This window comes from Gymnoscopelus braueri (assembly GCF_963280865.1).
Source record: "Gymnoscopelus braueri genome assembly, chromosome: 5".
NCBI lineage: Eukaryota > Metazoa > Chordata > Actinopteri > Myctophiformes > Myctophidae > Gymnoscopelus > Gymnoscopelus braueri.
This window is the reverse complement of record NC_137606.1, coordinates 36,775,694-36,798,193: the sequence shown is the minus strand read 5'-3', so window position 1 is coordinate 36,798,193 and position 22,500 is coordinate 36,775,694. Positions and strand designations below refer to the sequence as shown.

At 43.8% G+C, this 22,500-nt stretch overlaps 1 protein-coding gene across 1 annotated transcript in view; it reads left to right on the top strand.

The window, feature by feature from the left end:
* dscaml1 (Down syndrome cell adhesion molecule like 1) overlaps positions 1–22,500 on the top strand; it is a 134,651-nt gene that overhangs the window by 3,437 nt on the left and 108,714 nt on the right. Inside the window, 2 exon segments of the mRNA XM_080428659.1 lie at positions 10,100–10,420; positions 21,115–21,261. Coding sequence (XP_080284785.1) covers positions 10,100–10,420; positions 21,115–21,261 — 468 coding nt within the window.

Below are 22,500 nucleotides of genomic sequence, written 5' to 3'. Positions count from 1 at the left end.
TTTTATTAAGAACCGTTTTGTGTGAAATAGCCAGCCCTACACCCTTATGCAGTGGTTCTCAACCTTTTCAGGCCGTGTGCCCTCAACATAATCATATTTGAACTGTGGACCCCGGGCCCCCACCCTGACAAGCACTTGGAATGTAAGAGTTGAGATATTACATTTAGTTTGACTCGGTTCCACACATACATATTGTGAAAATAGTCGATTGTGAGTCACAATGCCTTGCAAAGAGCTTGTAGATCGGCTATTTTCAAAAATGTTGTCTCTTTTTTATATTATTTGACAATTTGGCCAATGTTTGACCAGTTTTTATAGCCTAGTTGATTAGTTTTGATGCAGTACGTAATGCTCTTTTTTCTTTTCTTTCTTTCTTTTGTTTCACGGTCCTCTGGGGACCCCCCACCCCCCCCAAGTCATGTGGGGACCCCCCTGGGGGTCCCGATCCACAGGTTGAGAACCTCTGCCCTACACCCTTATGGATGGACGCACTAGCGTGTGTGCGCTTTTAGGATCATCAACAACAACCATATATATTTGTGTAGCCTATATCCCATGTATTATTTTCTAGCGTCACTTAGCCTATTTTTATAGCCTAGTTCTCTATCTTTCTTTATTTTTCCTGGAGTCCTTCACAACACAAGGTATATATAGGCAATAACCATTCCTCTCTGAAATGTGCGTCAATAACAACACAGCTGTGGTGTAACGTAACTAAGTACATTTACTCAAGTAGGCTACTGTAGCCTACTTGAGTAACATTTTGGGGTATTTTTACTTATTTCCAATTTTCAGTAGCCTACTTTTACTTTACTCCACTACATCTCAAAGGCAAATATTGTACTTTTACTCCACTACAATTATTTGAAAACTTTAGTTAGTTACTTTGCAGATTTGGATTATTATTACAAAACATGGGCTACATTAACCACTTCAGCCCTATATACATTTCGGCCATTTAAAAATATCTGATCACAATGCGTTGCCATGCAACACACATGTGAGCTTTAGATCTGCTATGTTCAAAAGACTTTTCTACATGGGACGTTCTGCATAATGATTCTACTTTTGGTATTAAGTTGATTTTGATACCAATACTTTTGTACTTTTACTCAAGTACATTTTGAATTCCGGACTTACTTGTAACAGAGTATTTCTATATTTTGTACTTTTTCCACCACTGCAACACAGTGACGTATCGAGGCCGTGGCTAACTGTGACCATGATGTCACACACACACACACACACACACACACACACACACACACACACACACACACACACACACACACACACACACACACACACACACACACACACACACACACACACACACACACACACACACACACACACACACACACTCTTGAGCTGTGTGTTATTCTGGAATAAAATGAGATACACAACACACAGAGGAGAATGTTGGAAGGGGCGCCTAGCAATTGAGGTATGAGTCAGACAGCCCCCCCCAGCGCAAGCGCACACGCACGCACAGGATATAGGAAAGTGGTTCTCAACCTTTTCAGGCTGTGATCCCCCCAAAATAATCATATTTTAAATGGGGACCCCCCACCCTGACAAGCACTTGGAATGTAGGAGTTGAGATATTACATTTAGTTTAACTTTGGCTCTTGCATAGCTAATTTTACAATTTGGCCAATGTTTGATTAGTTTTTATAGTAGGCTATACAGTCTGTTGATTACTTTTGACGCAGTAATGGTCTTTTTTCATTTCATTTCATTTTTTTCAAAGGTATTAAAAAGGTCTTTAAAGTCCTTAAATTGTCACTTTACTGTCATCCGGAGACCCCCCCCGCCCCCCCCCCCCCTAAAATCATGTGGGGGTCCCGACCCACAGGTTGAGAACCTCTGGATTGTTGTTGAACTTGTTGTTGACTGTATGGCTGCTACTTTGACATAAACTCCGGCGTCTTCTGTCTTTGCCATCCAGCTTTTCACTTTGTGTGAATTTTATTTGACCCCTGGCCGCAACAATTCAATATCGTCCTCTGTTTCATTCCCCCCCTGGCTCCGCTCTGCGTAAATAGACCAACGTGCCAACAGCACAACTTTCTTAGAGGAGGCAGCGGTGCCACAGACAGTAGAATAGCGACTCTCAGGTTCAACTCGTGTACCCCAACGTTGTGCTCCGGCGAGCAGAGCCTGTTTTCATTGTCAAGTGTTTGCGCCGTGCGTTTGGCAGTTGAATGGTGGAATACCAAAACGCTCGCCCCAAAACACAGTCGCCCCGGGGCAAATCCCGCGGTATTCCCCTGGTATTCCTAAACGTAACCTCAGTAATATGCCGAAGCGGAGCCTAACCTTATTCCTAAACGTAACCTCAGTAAACTATATGTCTACTAAACTTAACTTTATTCCTAAACGTAACCTCAGTAGCCTAAACTATGCCTAAACCTAGCCTTATTCCAAGCTTAACCTCAGTCAAACTGTGACTAACCCTTAATTTATTTGTTATTTCTAACCTTATCCTCAGTAAAACAAATACAAGAATACAAGAACCGCTGGTCCATGAAAGAAATGGGGGTGAGCGGTGAGCGTGTTTTGGGGGCGAGTTGTCCGGTTACCTGACTATCCCGTTTACCACCAGTGTTGCCATGTCCACTTATTATAAGCAACTTTGGGCTTATTTTTCTGTGAAGTTGCTTGTAAATATTGGTAGGCTATAGTTGTGCCTTGCGTATTTTTAAAGTGTAGTAGTTGCTTATTTGGGTTTTTTCCTATTGTTCCTAAAAAAAAAACAGTGTTTCTCAAACATTTTCATGTCAAGGACCCCCAAATTAATATATTTGTAGACCCAACCTTCTGAAAATATTTTGTGCAAGATACCCCCCCATACAAGATTTTACCCCCATACAAAATAGTGGATCTACAAGCTCACAACGCGTTGTGAGGCAATGTAATATGGGGTTAGAGTGCACATGGCTTCTTTTGGGCTTGTTTTCCTAGACCTGGTTGCTTATTTCTTTCACAAAATCTGGCAATACCGTTTTCTTTCTTTCTTTCTTTTCTTTTTCCTTACTTTATTTGTTTACCATGCACTGCTCAGACGACATTCTCTGTGAAATCCTGAGTGTGTTGATTTAACTTACAAATGAGCAATAATGGATACATTGGACACTCTCCTGGTACTGTAGCCTAAGGTGTAACCGCCTGGCCTGCCCAAATGTAGCCTATTTATTTTCCATGATAGGCTACATAAATATCGTCAGCTATATTACAGGGGTTCTCAACCTGTGGGTCGGCACCCCCTCCCAGATGATTTTGGGGGGTCCCCAGATGACAGTGAAGTGACAATTTAAGAACTTTTCAGACCTTTTTAATACCTCAAAAAATAAAGAAAAAAAGACCATTAGGCCTACTGTATCAAAAGTATAGCATAATCAACAAACTATACTACAAAAACTGGTCAAACATTGACAAATAATATAGCCTAATAAAGAGGCAACAATTCCAAAACAAAAAACAATGCCTCACAGCGCCTTGTGAGCTTGTAGATCTGCTGCACAATATTTATCTGTTGAACCGAGTCAAACTAAATGTAATGCCTCAACTCCTACATTCCAATTGCTTATCAGGGGGGGTCCCCAGTTCAAATATGATTATTTTGGGGGGTCACGGCCTGAAAAGGTTCTAGAACCACTGAGCTATTCAGGGATGTGAATTTGGCGGTTTACTCAACAGGTATAGCCTATACAACAGTCCTTTATTCCATTTCTAGAAATGATTGATAGACATCATGACTCTAGAAAAGCAAGCAAGCAGAAATAATAATTACACAAACACATGATGCATGCAAGCATGCACACACGCACACGCATGCGCACACCACGCGCACGTACGTACGCACGTACGTACGCACGCACGCACGCACGCACGCACGCACGCACGCACGCACGCACGCACGCACGCACGCACGCACACACACACACACACACACACACACACACACACACACACACACACACACACACACACACACACACACACACACACTTCTCACCATTCAGAGACACATGCATGTGCACACATGCATGTGCACATGCCTGCACAAACACACAACACACTTTTTTTCCTGCTTACTATCAAACAATTTATGGCCGTGTCTGTGAGAGAAAAATAAATAAAAATAAACCACCACTACAAATCTGACACTCTTCAACAGTGCAAATCATCCTTTTGAAGTGGGAGAGTGTGAATTCTCAAATGCTGAAATGGCTGCCTAAATATTCCACTGACACTGCATAAAATGGGTATAGAGATTGTTTACTCTCACTCTGTGTATCTGTATCTCTCTCTCTCTCTCTCTCTGTGTGTGTGTCATGTGTGTGTGTGTGTGTGTGTGTGTGTGTGTGTGTGTGTGTGTGTGTGTGTGTGTGTGTGTGTGTGTGTGTGTGTGTGTGTGTGTGTGTGTGTGTGTGTGTGTGTGTGTGTGTGTGTGTGTGCAGTTCACAATCCTTCATGGCTTTTTTTGTGTGTGTGTGCTTCTTTTTTCTCGGGTGCCCAATGAAATGATACACTGGAAATGTACCAGTAAGAAATGTGGTTTCACATTAAAGGAGGAGTTCACCCAAAAAATTACTTATTTTCTATCAATTACACACCCCATGAAGCCTTGATTTCATGGATTTATTTTTGTTTTTGTGGCATTCCTAAGCCAATAATTTGATGACCGTGTGTATTTCCGGTAGGAGACACAAATAATCTACTTTGTGTCTCCTACCGGATACATTAGCCGGTAGGAGACGGGAATCAAATTATTAGCTTAGGAATGCGACAAAAACAAAAAATAATCCATGGATTCAAGGCTTCATAGGGTGTGCAATTGATAGAAAATAAGTAATTTTTTGGGTGAACTCCTCCTTTAAACACTTGAACCCCAGCATCCATAATCAGGGGGGGAACATTATCCAAAACTGTGAGCTTAATTGTAGATCGGCTATTTTTGGTGTAGTGGTTTGGTGTATATGGAAAAAATAAGTCCATGTACACTGCCAACTCAGGTCCAGTTTAGTCTAGACTAGAGGGTTTGCATTTCCCTCTGAGTCAGAGCAAATGAGTGACTCCCAATCTAATAATGTACATATTTATTTGCAATGTCATCATGGCAGTAGGCTAATTATATTACGACTGGCTGCAATGTTCTGTTATTTGGCCTGAATGTGTGTGGCAAGGTGTTATCTACCATATAAGTGCTGCTCTGTGGTTCACCACATTGAAAACACAGACACCTATCGATGGGCTTATGAATGTATGTGCAATCTGCACTTTTGTTTGCCCCTGTGCGTGCATGTGTTTCTGAGAGAGATAGAAAGAGAGAGAGAGAGAGAGAGAGAGAGAGAGAGAGAGAGAGAGAGAGAGAGAGAGAGAGAGAGAGAAAGAAATGGATTTATGGCCCTGTTTTCCCATGCACGTGATGGTTTGAATGTTTGTGTATTTGAATGAATGTAGATGACACAGAAAAAAGCTGCATTATGCATAACGGTTCACCATGGGCAATATCCTTGCTTCTCCAGCATACATATTCATACTGCATTTTCATGCCCACTGCAAAAACTGGGGGAAAAAAGAAGAAAAAAGTGCAAATGTATTTGAGGTTAGAGAAAAGAATGGCTGGAGCAGAAAAGACTATGGGAAGTAGATCCTGAACGTAAGCAAAAGGAAGTGAACGGAGGCACACAGTTCACTTGGCGGAAATCTTGTTTTTATCAAAATCACTTCTGACCTCCTTCATTCTATAATTGCACCCACGCTTGAAGAAGGTGACTCAAAATATGGTTCTGCAAGGGGTTCACATACAGTTGAATGCGTTTCCTTCGTTCCAGGGCCCGGGCGAGGCGGAATAGTAGCCCGGGGCTATACGGCAGGACCGTCTGAGGGTGGATGTCTCCCAAACAAAGATGAGAAAAACTGGGTTATCGTATGCCACACTGTCATGTGCTTCTGTGGTGTGAACGTTCACAGTGAATGATGGTAGCTGAAGGCTAACATTCGTTCTTCACATTCTTTAAATCACCTTGTGTTTCTTCCGCTGTACTTGAGTACCTTTTAGAAGAAGGTAAGCGACAGGTCAGCCATTTGACTGTTTTCGGGAAAAGAGATTTGGTGTAGAGGGAAGAAAAGGAGGGGACCAAGTATGGACCCCTGGAGGACTGTCATCGAAGTATAGGGTTTAAGTGGTTAAGGGCTTCAACCCACCACCATGTCTCAATGTTCTGACCTTCCAAATGGGTCAATGATCTGAAGGTTGCTCTGAATTTCATCCCACAAAGCCATAGTGCTGCTGAGTAACAAATGTTGATAGTCGTTGGATGGATGCTTTACTGCTCATTACTGTGTAAGCACTCACTGTGGATCATACAGTACATACGGGCAGCGTCTTTACGATGGCCCTTTCTGCTGGAGGCCCTAATCTGTGCTGCATGGAGGAACCCTGTCTCCTGCACCACTGTATAGACTGGCATTTGTGTGTGTGTGTGTGTGTGTGTGTGTGTGTGTGTGTGTGTGTGTGTGTGTGTGTGTGTGTGTGTGTGTGTGTGTGTGTGTGTGTGTGTGTGTGTGTGTGTGTGTGTGTGTGTGTGTGTGTGTGTGTGTGTGTGTGTGTGTGTGTGTGTGTGAACTCAGTGACCCGAACACATAACAGAGGACAAAGCAATTAGCCATCACATCATAAGCCGTTGCTTTTGAGATCTGTTGCCACTCAGTTTGAGCTGCTGTCACATTCAAGCTGTTTTGGTTTGTGTTTGAGGCCATTTTTTGTTCACTTTTGAATAGATTATCTTTTAGCAGAGCTTTTTTCTGTATTTTTTCTGGTTAGGGTTATATGTATATGTATGTGTATATATATATACACACACATACATATATATATGTATGTGTATATATATATATACACATATACATATACATATACATATACATATACATATACATATACATATACATATACATATACATATACATATACATATAACCCTAACCAGAAAAAATACAGAAAAAAGCTATATATATGTATGTATGTATGTATGTACACGTGGGAGACCCGGGTTCGAATCCTGGGCGTTACATATTTATATATATATAACATATTTATAGGCAAACCCTATTGTCAGGTAGCAGACTTTTCACCCCAAAGCCTGATTTATACTTTGTAGTATGCGCCAAAAATAGCAGGAAAATAAACATTGGTGCTATGGTGCTGAAAGTGTGTAGCAGTCAGATTAACAGCCAGTGAGAGTGACTGACACGAACCTGAGTGACAGGATGGGTTCAAATTGACCTGAATTCATATTTTTGAACACAGAGGAACTGCTCTAGTTTTAGTGGGTAGGCAGGAAGAGCTCTCTCTCTCTCTCTCTCTCTCTCTCTCTCTCTCTCTCTCTCTCTCTCTCTCTCTCTCACCTTCCCATTCTCTCAACTAACCCCACTATCCCTCTGTACCTACTGAATTTCACTGGGGGAAAAATAAAAATAAAAATACACACTTGTACATGCTCATGCACGCAACGAGGGACAGCGAGTGCATGCCGGAGAATGCACTCGCTCTTTCTGCACGCAACAGAGCACCCAACCAGTCACCCATGTCCTGCCGACAACCTCACTCTGCTGTCTGGTCAAAAGATCCGGCCCCCCCCCCCCCCCCTCCCCCCACACACACACACACACACACATACACACACACACACACACACACACACACACACACACAGACACACACGTGGGTAGTGTGAGATCAGTCTTCGTCGGTGGTGTGATTACAGAGTGGATAGAGTGTGTGTGTTAAATGTGGAAGGAGATTAAGTGGATTTAACTCTCTGTGTCTGGCATACAAATTCCAATCACATAACATAGTGTGCTTCTTGTGCCGCAGTAACAGAGAGAATACCGTCCCTGTCTGGTGGAAACCTTGTATATCCAAAACCGTTACTTTTCAGGAAATTGATCAGCAAAACCTTTGTTTCAATGGATCCGATGAAGTTATTATTCAGTTACAAGCTCTTATTAATACTTTTCATTGGTTAATTGTTTATAAAAACCACAGACGTGACCACTTTCAACCTGGTGTACCTATTTTGGGCATATCTTCACATGCCCAGGCATATCATCATAGCGCGACGCCCAGGCATGTCCAGGCAAGTCATCACGACGTAACGCCCAGGCATGTCATCACAACGCGTCGCCCAGGCATGTCCAGGCAAGTCATCACGACGCAACGCCCAGGCATGTCATCACGACGCGTCGCCCAGGCATGCCCAGGCAAGTGATCACAACGCATTGCAATGCGACACTTGTAGAGTCCTGGTGGTCCCCAGGACCAAGCTCCAAACCTGGGGCGACAGGGCTTTCTCTGGCTGCCCCCTCCCTCTGGAATGCTCTTCCCAACCATATCAAAGACTCCCTCCCTTCCTTCAAAGCCGCCCTGAAAACACATCTGTTTGCAATTGCTTTTCCAAGTTGAGAATGATCTCAACTCTTGTTTTACCTTTTTATTGCTTTTTTTTTTTGTTGCTTATTTGAGTTTTTTTTCCTAATGTTTCCCATTGTGGATATCTATTGATCTACAAGATCTATATAAATTAGTGTCTAAATGGCATCTGATAATGTCTTCATTTCTCAATTGATATGCCTGAGCCGGTACCCTGGTTCCCTCCCAGTACATTGAGAATTAAGGAGATAGGGCTAATCCGGGTATTGTTGACACAATCCAGGAAAGGGATTAATTAAGTGTCATTGTCTGAGAAGAAAATGCTCAGGCTCGGGGGCACAGCGGCTTTGTCTGGCCCCCAGCCAAGCTGAGCTCAGCACTTCTTTGCACTCCTCTGCCATACGCGCACGCACGCACGCACGCACGCACGCACGCACGCACGCACGCACGCACGCACGCACGCACGCACGCACGCACGCACGCACGCTCACACACACACACACACACACACACACACACACACACACACACACACACACACACACACACACACACACACACACACACACACACACACACACACACACACACAAAGGCACCTCACTACCCCACTAGAGATTTGGGGGGGGGGGGGGTTGAGAGGGACGATATATGGTCTATCTCCCCTAAGACAACTTATCAGGCAACAGCTCTTCATTTGTGCAGCAGCAGCAGCATTGTGTGAAAGCGACTGTCTGTGGTAGTCGGCCAACTCCAGCCCTGCAGGCTTGTGCGGGCCACTCATGGGTCTTCTCAGCGATGATCGACTTGAGCAGGGCTGAACTATGTTACAGTTATTGTTCTAACAACCTCCTAAATAGTTTGTTTTCCCCGGATAGCTGAGGGTATGGACAGAAAGGAAGTGAAGGGGAGCTATATGCGACCCATTTTTCCCTCCGTCTGTTGAGAGACATACTTCCAGAGAGCCCTCTGGACGTATGTAAATCATATAGATCACTGACTCTCACCCGTTGTAACTTCAAGGATCCCCAGTTTGATATGCACTAGATTAGGCCATTTTATAAGATGTTTTATCCTAGGACCCCAATCTACAGTACACTGTAAAATCCTCAGTGTTAATTTAACTCAGAGAGTGTAAATGGAACCAAATGGACCCGTAAGGGTTTTGACTGCAGTTTGTTGTCCAGTTTAGGGGCTGGCTACACTGTTAATTTAACTAGGAGCCATTTTGTTTCCATTGGCATTCTTGGAGTTAAATTAACACTGAAGATTTTTGTGTGTATAGGGTCTAGGCTGTATACTGTAGGTCACCTTGACATGTATGGCACCAATTTCTGTATCTGTGTGTTATTATAAAAGTATATTTACATGCAAAATCATGCAGATCATTAAGAAGAAAAAGTTAGTTATCCTAGATCATATCTGTCCAGATGTTGTCTACGTACGTCACTGTATGGCTGTGTACAGTGGTGTCGTCTGCGTACAGTTATGTTGTCTGCGTACCGTGGTGTTGTCTCTGTACAGTGGCGTCATCGGCGTACGGTAGTGTCGTCTACATACATAGTTGTCATCTGTGGTTGCGGTCCTGGTTTACCAGGCTATACGGTCCCACCTAACCTCCTCTGTCTCTGCCCCCAACCCCTCTCCCGCCCCCAGTCAACAGTGAGGATGTTGTCTCCACACGGCTGTACTTTGTGAACGCCTCCCTGCAGCGGGTGACCTTCTCCAGCTCTGTGGGGGTGTCCCTGCCCTGCCCTGCGGGCGGCGCCCCCCATGCCGTCCTGCGCTGGTACCTGGCCGCCGGAGACGACATTTACGACGTGCCCCACATCCGCCATGTGCACGCCAACGGCACCCTCCAGCTCTACCCCTTCTCCCCCTCCGCCTACAACAGTATCATCCACGACAACGAATACTTCTGCACCGGCGAGAACCAGGCCGGCAAGATACGGAGCCCCAGCATCCACGTCAAAGCAGGTGAGGTTGGACACAGACCGGGAGGGGGGGCGGGGGGGGGGGGCCTGCAAAATGTTGAACTGGTTTTAGCGGAACCGCCTGCAACCATCAATGTTAATGTTGAACTGGTTTGGGCGGGACCGCCTGCAACCATCAATGTTAATGTTGAACTGGTTTGGCCGGGACCTTCTGCAACCATCAATGTTAATGTTGAACTGGTTTGGCAATGCTCATGAGGTCTCTTTGACCTAAATGTTTCAAGCATTATTTAAATTGAATATTAACATGCCCCAAAAACCTTTATAGCACTTTGTTGGTCTTGCAAACTCTTGATCAAGCCCTGCATGGTCCCCCGCACCACCCAAAAAAACTTTGAATACCCAGTCGAATGCACCAGGTTGATGCAGTGAAACACCAGCTTTAACAACTCATCATAACGCTACAACTACTGTGACCAAAACAATAGTCATTGTTTAAACACTTAAGTTTAAGCAGTTTAAACACTTAAGCTCTATTTTATTTTTTTGCTATTTGAAAATAGCTGATGTTCAAGCTTGTAGATTTGCTAATACTGAAATATGTTGATACATCTTAAAAATTGTTGACAAATCTTCTCCTATGGAGGTCCCTGGCACAAAATCTTTTCAAATGGGTGTCTGCTACCAAATATGTATACATTTAGGGGTCCATTATATGAAATTGTTTGAGAACCACTGCCCTAAACCACTGTTTCTCAATAGTGGGTCCATTTGGTTCCATTGGTACACTCTCAGAGTTAAATAAACGCTGAGGATTTGTCAGTGTATAGATTCGGGTCGCAGAGATAAAATATTGTGTCAAATGGGGGTCTGAGGCCTAATGCATATCAAACTTCCTTGAAATTAAAGAGGTTAAGAATCCCTAAGACCTAAACTAAGACCACCTCTCTGTGGGGGGTCTGCATGGTGGGGGTCATGCCAAAGCGTTGCATCTTGACCCTGCATGTGCCTTATAAAGCTGCTAGCAGACAGACATACTGTCACGCAGACAGTTGGTGCAGTGACCCCTACACCCCGTGCCAAGGTCACTGCTGGAGCGTGGCACCGAACACGCTCCACCAACGTATGGGAACACGCAGCATGCATGGAAAATACACGTGAAGTGACCTAATATACATATATTAACACACATTTGGATACAAGCATGCACACATGCACGCACGCAAGCAAGCACGCACTCACACACACGGATATGTGCACGTAGACGCACACACACACACACACACACACACACACACACACACACACACACACACACACACACACACACACACACACACACCAGCCTGTGCCTAACTCATGCCAACAGGCCTCCTGTCTCCCTGTCTCTCCATCTGTCCATGGACTGGAAAGTCCCCTAACTACACACGCTTGCGCGCACACACACACACACACACCACACCGCACGCACGCACGCACGCACGCACGCACGCACGCACGCACGCACGCACGCACGCACACACACACACACACAGAGAACCATTTTTGTCAAGCTGGTTCTGGGTGATTCATGGCCAGCTCTTTGTCAGAGCGTTTGTCCAGGAGGAGGAGTGTGGACGGCTGGCTGCAGACAGGGGAGAAGAAAGTAGAATATCTGGTCATTCATGTTGATAATGTTGATAATGTTGATAATGGAAGATGAGGAAAGCATTTTTTATTTTTAGGTTAGATTTTATGAATGCATTGTAAGTGCGGATGAACCGGAAGATGGTCAGCAGTTACTACATCCCACACACACTCAAAGGATCCCCCCCCATGTATGCGTGCACGCACGCACGCACGCACGCACGCACGCACGCACGCACGCACGCACGCACGCACGCACGCACATACACACACACACACACACACACACACACACACACACACACACACACACACACACACACACACACACACACACACACACACACACACACACACACACACACACACACACACACACACACACACACACATATGGCCGGCATGGTCCCCAGAGGCCAGCGGTCCCTCCAGCGTGACAGTGACCTTCCAGCCAGCCTCGGCGTCGGGATGACCTTCCCTCCCAAATAATTACAACAATTAATCAATTAAATGCTGAGGCAACCACAACGCCACAGCCCCGCCACAGCCCCACCACCACCATGCAATGCCACGCCGACGCATGCGCGTGTGCATGTGTGCACTTCATTACCTGCAGCGTTCCGCATAGCACAAACACGCATGCACGGCACCACGCACACGCGCGCACGTGCATGCACACACGCGCCGGTTGCCACGGGCGACAGAGGCGTGAGCGGTTGGGTGTGGCACATCCTGTCTCAGGTGGTGCAGGAGAGTGATGACAGCTGACAGCTAACAGTGTGACAATCCCCCCCCCTCTCTCCCTTCATCTCCACATCTCTCTGTCCCTGCCCCTCCCTCCCTCTCTCTCTCTCTCTCTCTCTCTCTCTCTCTCTCTCTCTCTCTCTCTCTCTCTCTCTCTCTTTCTCTCTCTCCCTCTCTCTCTCTCTCTCTCTCTCTCTCTCTCTCTCTCTCTCTCTCTCTCTCGCTCACTCTCTCTCACCCTCTCTCATGCATGCTGATTGTGGTCCAATAATAGAAGCTGGCACCTGTGTGGCTCAAGCTTTGCATTTATGAAAATCGCTCTGCACACTGTCAGTGTCATCAGTGTTCATTTAAAGGTAGGGTAAGTGATGTTTTTTGGTTAAAACAAAAAGTATTTTGTTAAAAGGTTAAAGCACTATATTGTGATAGTAATCATTGCTATAGAGTGTTTGTTCAGTAACAGGAGTCTCCCCGTCTCTCCAGCTCTTTAATAAACAGAAAATACATTTTCCGGAAGGTGTCAAAATCTCAGCCAATCAGGAGAAAGTACCCATTTTTAAGCTTCATTTTTATAGTGTTCCAGTTCCAATTTTGCCTGCTCACTTCTTAGTGTCATCACTTCCAATTTCACTTGTTTAATCTATATCCTGATTGAGTTCTCTATCCTGATTGGATAAAATTGGAAATGAAACAAAAATGCATTTTCTGTTTTATAAAGAGCTGGAGAGACTCCTTTTACTGAACAAACACTCTATAGCAATGAGTACTATCAGAATATAGAGCTATTTAACACTTATTTCAACCAAAGAAAATCACATACCCTACCTTTAACTCAGAGAGTGTAAAAAATGGACCCCCAAAAAATAGACGGGTAGCCTACCATTTGGATGGACGGATTATTTATTTTTTAATGCCTTCCCTGTCGCCATTTTTATTTGAGCTCTCTCACAATATCTTCCCAAATCTATTCAACATGTATTGGAAAGTGACTAAGTACATTTACTTATTACTTAAGTACAAGTAACAGAGTATTTCTGTTTTTTTATACTTTATAAGCGCCATTCACACTGAGCACTATAACTATAACGATATCTATAACTATATTGTTCACCATTGTATTCTGTTTATAGTTGGTGTGAACTCTGCCATCCCCTTGATGATTTTTAAAACTATATTTTCATAGTTATAGTTATAGTGCTCACTCAGTGTGAATGGCCCCATACTTCTACTCCACTACATGTCAGAGGCAAATATTGTGCTTTTATTCCACTACAATAGATACAATATGTTCCTTTTTTTCTAGATGTCTTTTGTTCAACTAATTTAATTTTGTAAAGTGAATGTTTGGGAATATGAGACATCTGAACTCTACTCCAGTGATTCTCAACCTCCTTAATTTCAATAACCCCCAGTTTGATATGCATTAGGCCACGGACCCCCATTTGATACCATTTATCTGCACTCTCAGAGTTACAAAACGTTAAGGGTCCATTTATCAGTCATTTAGCTATAGACCCCTGGTGGTTCCTGGACCGCACGTTGAGAACCAGTGCCCTACAAAATGTACCTTCCATCTCCGTAAAAGTGACCTCTCCAACTCCTCTCATATTTCCTCTATCTCTTTGTTCTTTTGCTCCTCCTCCTCGTTTCCTCTGCATGTTCTGTTAGCATGAGTCATACATGTAAGGATAAAAACAGAGTGGAGCACAGAGTTCACAGAAATCCTGCCGACTCTCAACCTTAAATCAGTATTATCAAGGAACTCAGGCTGAGAAAAATCCAATTCACATACGAGACAAGGATCCGACGGAGGAAAAAGCCATTTGTATGAATTGGACCTCAGCCTCTGGAGTGAACTGTTTATTTGTTGTTTTTGTAACAAGCGTATCCAGCATTTTGGCTGCTGCTGTTACTCTAGTTCCCTGTAATGAGGTCTCCTCTCCTCTCCTCTCCTCTCCTCTCCTCTCCTCTCCTCTCCTCTCCTCTCCTCTCCTCTCCTCTCCTCTCCTCCCCCACTTTCTTTCATGTATACAAACCACTCAAGCTTTTCGTAACAAGTTCAAATTCGCTATGACCAATTCCACTTAATTCCACAAAGTACAGATGTGACTCAGTGCACTGCACTTCAGTTCAATTCAGTTCACCTCATGTGCACAGACAGAGTCATTTCCACGTGCGTCACTGTACTGATCTCTGTCAAGCAGACTAGACTTTAGATGCTGATGATACTGGCTGGCAATCGACACCTTTGTAGCGCATCGAACCCAGGGTTTCATTTCACACGCGTATGCCCCCTTTCAACCCTTTCACACACACACACGCACACGCACACGCGCACACGCACACACACGCACACGCACACACACGCATGTTTGTATGACTCGACTTGTGAGGACATCAACATTTTAGGATGACAATTTTATGAATGCCATTTGAACATTTTTCCCCATTTTTAACCTGAACCCTAAAGCCGAAAATAGCCGATCTATACAGGCTCACAACGCGACGCATTGCATTGTGAGCTTGTAGATCTGCTATTGTCAGTGCACGCCAGTGTCGTGCACCAAACCACTAAACCATACCTCTAAATGTGTAATCCTAACCTACCCCAATCTGAAACTTTTCCTAATTTTAAATCTAACTACCCAAATAATTTTTAACCATAAAAATAATTGCTTTTAACCATAAAGCAACCAACTCTTGTGAGAACCAGGAAAATAGTCCTCACCATGTCTATTTCTCACATTCTAGTTCTTCTATACTTGTTGGAACATTTGGCCTAAGAAGAGTATAACACGCACGCGCACACACACACACACACACACACACACACACACACACACACACACACACACACACACACACACACACACACACACACACACACACACACACACACACACACACACACACACACACACACACACACACACACACACACACACACACACACACACACACACACATGATGTGAACCGGGTTCACCTGTTCAGTGAGCTGGCCTCCTGTCTCCTTTGTCCCTGACTAAAACACGCTCACGCCTGTGCAGACCTGAGCCAAAGAGAGCAGGTGCTCTCAGGGAACCTTTGTCTTCATCTGCTGGCCCTCTGGTCCTCTTCATCTGACCTCTCTTCTCCAATAAGTGGGGTCCCTGAACCTCCTACACCGGTACATTATGTTGTCCCCTTCCCGCCAATAATGTAAACCGCATATAGTTCATACATCCATTTCTCCTTTATTTCACCCCCCAACACCCCCGTTCCCCTCCCTCTCTGTTTTTGCTGCTTGCTTTATGAATAAGTAAATGCAGTATTTGGTTTCCCCGTCGTTAATTATTGAAGTGACAGTGATACAGGACTTGCCTCCCAGTGCGCCCAGCACACCAGACCGGTGTTTTAGCTCGTTCCTAGGCAACCGGGCTGCATATAGTCAGCCATCAGTAACCTCCTAATGATTGTGCCGAGCATGCGATGAGGGGGAGTGCAATTTACACACAAATCAGTTGGGCTACCATTTGCATCCTGTCGCAAGGCTTAAGAGAATGCATATATAACCCCACCTCTCCCCTTCCCTGCACCTTTCATATCTTTGAACAGGAACGTGTGTTAAATGACAATGCTATCACAACAGTTACCTGCTTATTAAAGCTGTTTACATGGTTGTGTACAAGGGCAGCTCAAGGCACGGAGGTCGGAGGGCTGTTTGTTTTTTAAAGAGAGGTGAGAGAATAATCAACACTTTAACCATAAACCCTAATACGGGTATATTTAGTGGACCGGGTTCCCCCAGGGCTATTATAGGTCCACTAGTGTTTCCCAAATCTCTTCGCCGAAAATAGCCCGTCTACAAGCGTGCCGCGTTGTGACGCGCTGTGAGCTCGCCCCATAATAGGGACGCTATAGGGTTCATGTGGTTAATAGAGATGAGCTGTGTTTTTAGAGAAAAGGACAAGGTGTGCTGCTGCAGCACAGGAGGTGAAAACCTGAGGTGCCCTTGACTGGATCTGAACCTCCGCTGATGGGGAGGCATCTCTAATTGACAGCTGCGGAGAGTGTCATCACTGCACCAAACATCCACCCGCTCATCAGGCTGACTTTAAACAGCCTGTGAGAGGCTCAGTGTAGGCATTGGAGGATTTTCCCTGCCATTGACGAGTGGCAGCCGGGTCAATCAGAGAGTAAATAAATGATTGAATGTATTGGCTGGTCCTCAACGGACGAGGCTACTCAATCGATCCAGCGCATTGATCCTTAGGTAGTCTGCATCAATGAGAAGCGCGGACTGTTTAAATGAAGAATTGAAATGAAGACCTGATTGGAATTATTTGGCCTTTAGCTTCGACTTGTTTACAAATGAGGCTTCACCTCACATTAGTGAGGCCCCTCTGCGTGGAAGACCCCATACACTCTGCAGAGCACATAGTATGTGAAAATATTTAAGTATCATTGGATAAACTGAAAGACAACCACATTTATTATTTTTTTCAGTTTCTTTATTGAAAGAGTTGTACTGAGTTATACAAAGTTAAACAATGTTTCTGTCAGTGACACTCTTTTTTCCCCTCCCATTTGTGTTGGTGGAATGACCAATAGCAAAAGCAGACCCTTAGAGTCTGTCCATCGGTATACAACACACACAAAAGAAAGCAAAAATATATATATACGCATACTGTACATGCAAACACATGTACACATAGATTAAAAAGAAAACCTTGCTTCTCAATCATTCAACCAACTCGCATATGATGCATGCTTGAATAATTGCCCAGCCCGACATCCCATCCTCCCTCCCCTTCCTGTAAAATAGATAAATAACCAGAAGGATTTAAGTTCCGATCCGAAAAAAGGAAGGGATGTAGAGGGAAAAAAATGTATACAATAATAATAAATGAAGAAAAACACATTTTATCTAATTTTATGCACAAGGATTCTTTTTTAAGTCACATGACCACAAGACAACAACATTGAAGGCAACCTAAATGGTTCTACAGTAGTACTGTCATAGGAGTGATACTGACAAGACAACTTTTTTTTCATTTCTGCTTCAGTCAGATTCAGTGAAGTGAGGTAACAATCTCTGTGTTCTCTATGATAAGATAGCCAAGGTTGCAAAGCCTTGGCTGAACGTTAAATGGCTTCAGAAAAGCGAATGCTCAACGTGGATAAAACCTGTGCCCGTTAATGTCTATGAAGGCCAATGTAGTATTTTTGTTTTAGTTTATTAGTTTGTTTTCATTGCACGTTTTCTCTTTAATTTAATTGTAGGTGCCATGAAAATTGTCTTTAGATTTTACTTCCTGATAACTGCTGACACCCAGGCAGTCCCAGATATTTATCAAGGGCTTGACAATACCAGTTCAACATCTGTTGTAAATTTCATACATAGCAAAATCCGTAGTGTTAACACTTGGGGGTAAATGTTTACTCTCCCAGACTTAAAGTGACATTACAACCTCAAATTAATTGTCTACATTACCTAACCAACACTCAAAACAACTTGTAAATGTGGTCAGTTGGTGAAATTCAGGCTATTTGATTTTTCTTACTTGCAAACGAACACGGCAGCTGCTTGTCTGCGAATCGAATGCACAATGCATCGTGGGTAACCTAGAAAATCACCCCTCCCTTTGTAATTTCGTAAATATTTGCTTTTGTTTTGCACTTGTACTGAGAATTTTTGTCATGTTTTGACCCATCAGGACACTACAAGTTATTTGGGCATTTTTCAAGATAGCGCACAGTAAAATTCATTTATTTGTTTGTGCGGGTCTAAATGGTTAAATTTGTACACCTACACTTTCAGTGTAGAGGCTCGGGAATTTCACTCTAAAATCAACACTCCAGCCAGACTGTGCAGGGACACCTATATATGTAGTGCAAATGAATTTCAATAGTCTCCCCTTAACAGTAGCTCATATATAGTATGGTCTAATCTCCTTCACAAACCAGCAGAGAAGAAAGGAAGGTCCAAAGGGTCAGCACATTGTGGGAAAAGTAGAGCAGAGCGAAAGCAATGCGCGGAATCAGAGAAAGACTTTGGAGATTAAGCTCGGGACTTAAAGGTGAAAGACTCCCCACCATTTGGACAAGGACATTGGCTTTGGTTCCACTGGGTTCCAGTGACAATGGCGGCTGGCATAAAGCATTATTAATGACCAAGGAAACTGGCCTTCAGGCTAGGCGTTAATTATATCACTGGAGAGCTGGGGGAGAGAGAGAGCACATGGGAGGGCGGGGCTCTGTGTGTGTGTGTGTGTGTGTGTGTGTGTGTGTGTGCGCGCGTGTGCGTGTGTGTGTGTGTGTGTGTGTACACGACATTGTGTGTATTTTACATTGTTAAGCCATTACTGTCCTCATTTTGAAGGGGAAGCCTGCTCGAATAGCTTTGTGATAGATTATTTTAGAATGTCACCCCACACAGACCCGTCTGCACAGTCTTCAGCTTTCTGGGGCCACGTTTAATTTCTGTAATCACATTGTAGCCATCTTGTTTATGCCAAATCAGACCTCAAGTTTGTCCTCTGTTATACTTGCCAAATAAAAAAAGTTGTCGATCAGCTTTTTATAAACTCAAGGAAGGGAGATAAGTGACGTGACCCCCCTAAACAAAAAAATTTTAAACACGGTTTAATATATTTTAAGGACAATCACGCTCATGATTCAGCATTTCTCATTTCCCAGTAATGCAAATGTGACAGAGTTAACCGGAGAGATCATTTGGTTAGCCACAGGCTCCTGTTTTCATCATTAAGCCTGCCTTCATTACCACCAACCTCTCTGAGCGCTGCATGGCACACTTTCACAGCCTGGTGCTTCTGCACACCATATGTGTGTGTGTGTGTTTATGTGTGTGTGTGTGTGTGTGGGGGGGGGGGTGATGCCTGGCGCCTGTATGTGACAGTTCCCTCGGCCATGCGCAACCTTCCACTTGTCTCTGCGTCGTAGCATTGTCACGGTGACTCTTTAAAAGGGCAGGGGCCTTCAACACAGCTCCCAATGAACCACTACACAGCTGCAATGACAGTGAACAGACCAGGATGTTTATTCTACAGGATGAACATAACAGAGACACAGAGACACATGTCAACTCCAACTCATCATGATATGCATCAGCAAACATGGGTGCAATGTGTCTGTCTGTCTATCTATCTATCTATCTATCTATCTATCTATCTATCTATCTATCTATCTATCTATCTATCTATATATCTCTCTATCTATCTCTCTATCTATATATCTATATATATATCTATCTATATATCTATCTATCTATTTAAGATCGATGCATCACGATACGGTATCATCATGCCTGATACCGTATACTGTACACCACTGGTTCTCAAACATTTTCATGTCAATGACCCCCAAATTCATTTGTATCTGACGCAAACCCACATCTGAAACAAATGTGTTCTAGGAACCTCAACAAGTTGTAACATTTTTGTTATAACTTGTTGTAAGTTTTCGAAATTATGCAGAATTTTCCCACGATTGTTCAATATTTTTCGTTACGTTTGAAAAAGGCATCGCAACGCGATGCTATTTTCAATAGCTTGTAGATTGTAGAAAGTAGAAAAGCTTGTAGAAATAGGGTCTAAGTGATTAAACTGTTCCTTATTTTGCTGGGGACTCTGTGGAACCCCCTCAAGGACCCCTGGGGGTCCCTGTACGGCACTTTCATATAACCACTGTATACTGTAACGTGTAAACTATTACAATACATGGATTTACAGTGTAGGGATGTTGGATATTGACTTTTTCGATATTGACTTTTTTACCGATATCCGATATACCGATATTGTCCAACTCCTAATTTCCGATACCGATATATGCAGGCTTTTTCACCAAAAGTCAACTAATTGTCAGGTAACAATATCGCATATCTAATAAAATAAAATAGCTATAATATCAATATAATATCTAATAAATCTAATATGATACAGTGATGTTGTTAGGTTTTCAATAATTGGTGGTCATTTGAATGAGTTCCACTAATCTTAGATTAGATGTTGGCCTATTTGACAGTGCAGAAGCATAATTGCCTTGATGCCTATGACATTAACGAGCGTCAACGAGGGTCAGCTGGACGCAGACACACGCACATGCCCTCTGCAGTGATTTAATTTGAAAGTGACTGGAGTCATGTCTCTGCAAAAACCCTTGAATATGATGGAATATGATAAAGGATTACTGTGATTATGGTAAACTCACATTTCATATCACACACACCATACAGTAACTCCTGTAACTTATTAAAATATATTTAAAAAAACAAAAACATGATCGGCCTCCCGATAATATCGGACATCCCTAGTGTAAACTATTGTAAACTAAAACCTCTTCTCTCTCCCATTTCTCCATAATTCAGTGTTCAGGGAGCCCTACACAGTACGTGTTGCCGACCAGCGTTCCATGCGGGGCAACGTTGCCGTGTTCAAGTGCCTCATCCCCTCAGCCGTCCAGGAGTACGTCAGCGTGGTGTCCTGGGAGAAAGACACCGTGTCCATCGTCCCAGGTAGGAATGCCTCCTACATCCACCTCCAGACTTGCAGCGATCTTGACATTTGCCCGTGCAGAAGTCTGCCACTTTTCTGCTGAATGATGTGCTTAATAGATATTTTCTGATGTGTGTTTGATCGATCCATTCTTTGGGAGCGGCTTGCCTGTGTTGTGGGATCAAATGATGGAACCGAGTGAACAAATGTGATTCCAATATGACATTAATTAGGCAGGACTCATGCAGATATTTAAAGAAAGAGAAGGAGAAAAGAAAGAGAGCCCGCTCCTGTGCCATCCTCTGCTAAACCAACTCTGGTCTGCAAAGGCAGAGATGTGTCAGTATTTGTTTGTGATGGTTTGAACCACAGAGCAGCCGTTAATCAACACTAATCGGTTTTGTGGTGACACTGTCATCTCCCATTTTGTCAGTGAGAGAGAGAGAGAGAGATTAACCAAATAAAGAAAATGGTCCAATTATTCAAAATGGAGGCCGATGAAATGGCCTCTGCCTGGAACATCCCCGGTTCCTCACTCACTGACTGCACTGTGGTTAATATACTGTACGTGTTCCAGGGATAAATCAGACATGGTAAAGATGTGAAGTGCGTGCGTGCATGAGAGTGTGTTTGAGAGATACACAAAAGAGGGAAAGAAAGAAAGAAAGAAAGAAAGAAAGAGAAAGAAAGAAAGAAAGAAAGAAAGAAAGAAAAGAGCAATGGTGCTGGGGTATATGGCTGCAGACAGGGGAGCCATAATGTAGTGAGGTAGAGCAACCATATGGCAGAGTCCTGCATGGGTCCAATTTTGAGAACCCGCGCCCGCCCCGCCCGTCAATAATCAGATCCGTAGACCGACCCGTCCCCCTTGATTATTTCAAAATACGAACCAGAGTCAAGGAGCGAGCTTCAGCCACACGCGCGAACGTGCATATACGCACTACGCATGTGTCGTTGTTTACATTGACAGATGCTTATAATTTGAAGGTTTAACAGGATGTTCAATGTGTTTTTGTGAGTTAAGATAATTGACCGGCGTGCTCCATGCCGTTGTGCTGGGTTAACACATTTAGTGCCAAACACGAGAACTTTTACAAATTCTCGTGTTTGTAAATACACTCGTCGAGTGCCATAAACGAGAATTCTCGTGAGGGAATTATTTTTTCCCACACAGGGCGCTCTAACGCAACTTTGAAATGATCCACAGACCCTGTAAAATGGAATGGACGGATGTGAAAAACCTACCTCCCGTCCACTCC